This window comes from Haliotis asinina, chromosome 15 (assembly GCF_037392515.1).
Source record: "Haliotis asinina isolate JCU_RB_2024 chromosome 15, JCU_Hal_asi_v2, whole genome shotgun sequence".
NCBI lineage: Eukaryota > Metazoa > Mollusca > Gastropoda > Lepetellida > Haliotidae > Haliotis > Haliotis asinina.
In genome coordinates, this window is record NC_090294.1 from 9,649,778 (window position 1) to 9,654,024 (window position 4,247).

The 4,247-nt window shown below is 39.6% G+C and overlaps 1 protein-coding gene across 1 annotated transcript; it reads left to right on the top strand.

Moving 5' to 3' along the window:
* The first annotated feature begins 370 nt into the window (after positions 1–370).
* LOC137265920 (uncharacterized) lies at positions 371–3,262 on the top strand. Its single transcript, XM_067801400.1, has 5 exons — positions 371–455; positions 988–1,153; positions 1,378–1,493; positions 1,945–2,020; positions 3,064–3,262. The coding sequence occupies exons 1-5, from the start codon at positions 413–415 to the stop codon at positions 3,170–3,172; spliced, it is 510 nt and encodes a 169-aa protein (XP_067657501.1). The 5' UTR covers positions 371–412; the 3' UTR covers positions 3,173–3,262.
* The last annotated feature ends 985 nt before the right edge of the window (positions 3,263–4,247 follow it).

A 4,247-nucleotide genomic window follows, 5' to 3' on the forward strand; every position in this document is an offset into this window, starting at 1 on the left:
ATTTTTTCTATCATGATTCGTTGGTATGCCTGTGAAGAAGGTATAGTGATTTATAATTGATTCATATTTGTATCCACACGGGTGAAATCGATCTCTACTACAGATGGTATCACTTGTTAAATGGCGATCCGATGGAAGTATACAAAATATGTAGATTCTGGCTACATGATTGTTCCACGTCAGTTTATATCTATAACCTGCCAGGCTGCTCTCGCATAATGACGTTATGACGAAACGACGCCAATATGACGCACGACTCCAGTATTCGTGAACAGGTCTATGGCCACTATCAACCTCGTCAACTGACAGAAATAACCTTTGCTTGAAAGCGTAGGATGGTAATTGTAATTGACAGAAACCGGAAACATGCGACAGTTTGTGATATTTCAGACATCAGCTGCTCGCTGTAAGGATGCCGTTGGTAATATATGTGGTGGTTGCTCTCTTCTCATGTGGTAAGTAACCTTCATATTTTAGTGAGTAGGTCAGTCAGTTTAGTTTTACACCTCAATCAATATTCCAATTGTAGGGAATCAATATTCCAACTGTTCTGTAAATAATTGAGTCTGGACCAGACAACCCAGTGATTAAGACGTGTTCCTCGGAATATGGGTACGATGTGTCGTCCAAGTCAGCGGCCCTGACCACCCGATCCCGTTAGTCGGTTGCATGGGATGCTGAAGATCAATTCTAACTCAGATCTTATTGTTTCCTAGTTACATTATCTGACGACAAATTGTGGCATGCGCCTTACTCATGTTCGAATGCAATAATCGTTTAGTGCGTCTTCATGATAATCGTTACATTTCATATAATATTCCTTCAAAATTAAACTTTGAACGTCTTTGCCATGATAAGTGCTTTTTTTCGTGGGGTTTCCTGACATGACAAATCATCTAAAATGCACATGATAACCCAATTACTTATTTCATCGTCAATCATGTTTACTCGTTGACGTCTATACCCTTTTCTGTAACGTCCATACAGTGTTCGGTCATGACTGGCTTGCAAGGAGAGACACTTACGAAGAACCGACAGGATTTGAATGCTTCAACACCACATGTGAGAACGTATACGAACCAGTCTTTCGGGTCATGGAACAGCCGACGTTCAGTGATCTGATCACAGATGGCAGACTGACCCTCGACTGCAGGTTTGTATAAAATTCCCTTCATAAAATTAAGAAACAATGCACGGTTACTCATTTCAGCCACTGACTAACGTCCCTTGATATGTTTAGGGGACAAACAAATTCAATCGGAAAACGAAATGACGTTTACCAAGGTTATCTAATTTAGATTTTACTACATGCTATATACATTTCTACGTGTCACAAATCGGCAGAAACATGTGTAATAAATCATGTTCCCTTTCCAGTCAAGAGACATTGACCCTTGCAAATGAATGCCGACATACCTCGTCGGGCTGCATGTCGAAGTTCCAAATGGGAGATCTTTTCACTGCCTTTGACACCTTCTGTAGACACAAAACAGGTAAGTGCATGGATTTTTTTCTGAGATGTCCCATGTGAATTCAATGTTTATAGCACCACCACATACGTGTGTAGCTGGGCTATGTTTGTTTTTAACCGAGAATATCAATGAAGCCAATTAGTGGATTCTCTGGCCCAGTATCCATGAAGAATTGGTCATCAGCAATCCAGTTTGTCTCCCCCGTGAAGATCCAGGTTACAATTGATCTTCAGCAATCTATGGGCATTGGAAAATGCTATTAACGGGATCAGGTAATCTGGCTCGCTGACTTGGTTGACACATGTTATCGTATCACAGTTGCACATAGATCGATGCCCATGCTGTTGATCACTGCATTATCTGGTCCAGACAGGAATATTTACAGACCCGCCCTGTTACTGGAAAAGTGACCAAAGCGACATCAAAAAGCAAACAGACAGAATGCGTAGTAAATATAATCCTTCTTTCACAGAGATCCTGGACGACGAGTCTTGTTGGACCCATGGGCTGATGCCGTTAGCTGTTGTTTCGTGCTTTGATGGAAACAGGTACGGTTACAGCTCAAGCTTCCGTGATATATGAGGAAGGGCACTGAGAGAATTTACACGAGTAGGGGAACTTAATATTCGGTACATCTAGGTATCTCAACATAAACGCTTGGACTAATACACCAGAGTATGTGTGCACTGAGAGGCCGATTGCTAATATACATGTGTTCGCGAACTGACTCAGAACAAACATGGAACTGAAATCCCTTTATTTACAATAAATGGCAAGAAAGGTGACAGAAAACAATATTTAATTGCTGCAAGGTGCAATAAGCTATAAAATGTGTATATAAAGAAGCCAAACGGTAAGAAGTACGCTCAGAACTATTTGACACTGTGCTTGCTTGTCGCAGAAGGATGGTGGAAATTATCATTACATTATCATACTGACAATCAAATCAACTTTTCCTTTGGCACACGATCACCACTGGCAACGTTTGAAAACAGATGGAAATATTCCCTGTTGTCAAGCGACAATATGTTTTGTCATATTTCTCCTCAATAAGATATATATATATATATATAATAAGATATATATATATATATATATATATATATATATATATATATATATATATATATATATATATATATATATATATATATATATATATATGTTTTCAGTCCTAAGTGGTTTTAGTGATTCGAGCACGTTGCTCTAAGACTTCTTAATCGCTTGTACTTCCAGTACTACTTGCGTTTCCCATAATTCCCAGGAAACGGCTAGGGAGTGTAGTACAGATCATGTGACCAGATTATATTGATGATGTTTTTTATTTATTCTTAGTCCATTGGCACCATATCGGTGTATGCTGACATTCACCAAAATGGTAAACATTGAAGACATGCATCGCTTCGTATTTTCTTTGTGTTTTAAATAAACATAAACCCAAATTCGCTACTCGCAAACAACATCACATGTGTGGGATCTTAATACCTTATGTGTTAGTTATTAGTACTGTCAGTGGAATCTCAGCACGAATGCGCCGTGTTTCCGGTGACAGGTTATACGTACTTTCTAAGTCCCTTTGTTTTGCCTTCAGTATCGTCTTTGCGAACTGTGTTCAAGGAAGAGTGACCAGTATCACAGAGTGTTCTTCCGGTCGTGCTGGCGCCATATTACGGCAGCTGGTGTTGGATCTGCGTGCTTAGGCGAAACCATGCATCCATGCAGACAGAGAGGAAACTGGACTACGACATTATGGAATGTTTGTTTCGGAATAAATTAGTGTGTCAGTGATACTATTATCTGTGTTTAGTATTGGTGAAAGAATGGAATACAGTGTCAGACGCGAGGGTTATCATTCATACATAGTTCCCGTGAATAAGAAACGCTTTCTTGACATATAATTGCAATAGTCATAAATAAACTAATGACCAAAAGAAATGACACAACGTGTTTGAAAGGACATTAAAGAAAAACAAAACGATACACAGAAATTTGAGATTGGTATATTTGAGATTTTTTATTAACACGTGTAGAAAACGTGTAAAGACGTAAGGGGTCCAAAATGAAAAAAAAATATTAAAGGACATATGACGAAGCAAGAAGTTTGGAAACCCATGCCTCAAAGTCACTTTTGTACCGGGTATGTTCACCTTGAGCGGTACACCAGTACACCTCTACATGGTGATGACGTGAGACGCCGGGTACCTTGCCAATCTTCAAGGAGGTATTGCTCCAATTCCCGGAGGCTGACTGGAGAGCGATCGAGATGGTCAATAAGTATTCGACCGGGTTCATATCTGGTGCTATATCCTGAATGCTGGCGTTGGCGAGGAGGTTCTGAGTAAGAAATGCCTATATGGCCTCGAAATATCGTGCTTGATTGGGTACTGGTTGTAAATCTCATCTGGATAACGCTGTTTATTCAGGTTACCTCGAATAACGACGAGCGACGTTTCAGCATCACCACAGATTCCACCCCAAACCATTAAACCTCCGCCTCCGAGTGAGTTAGTTAATATTTAACGTCACATCGGCAATATTTCAGCCTTATCGTGACGGGAACATAACATTAAAATGGAATGTATGAGTATTATAAAAACCTGTCGACAAAGGACAGTAAAACAACTAGAACATCACATATAAGAATGTAAAACTGGTAACTATACCTAAAACAATTTATCTATAGAGGACAATACAATATAAAACTGGGCTATAGATTGTTAACAACTGAAGGTAGATCACCATACTAGGGACCATGGGGACTTACAGTACTTTTGC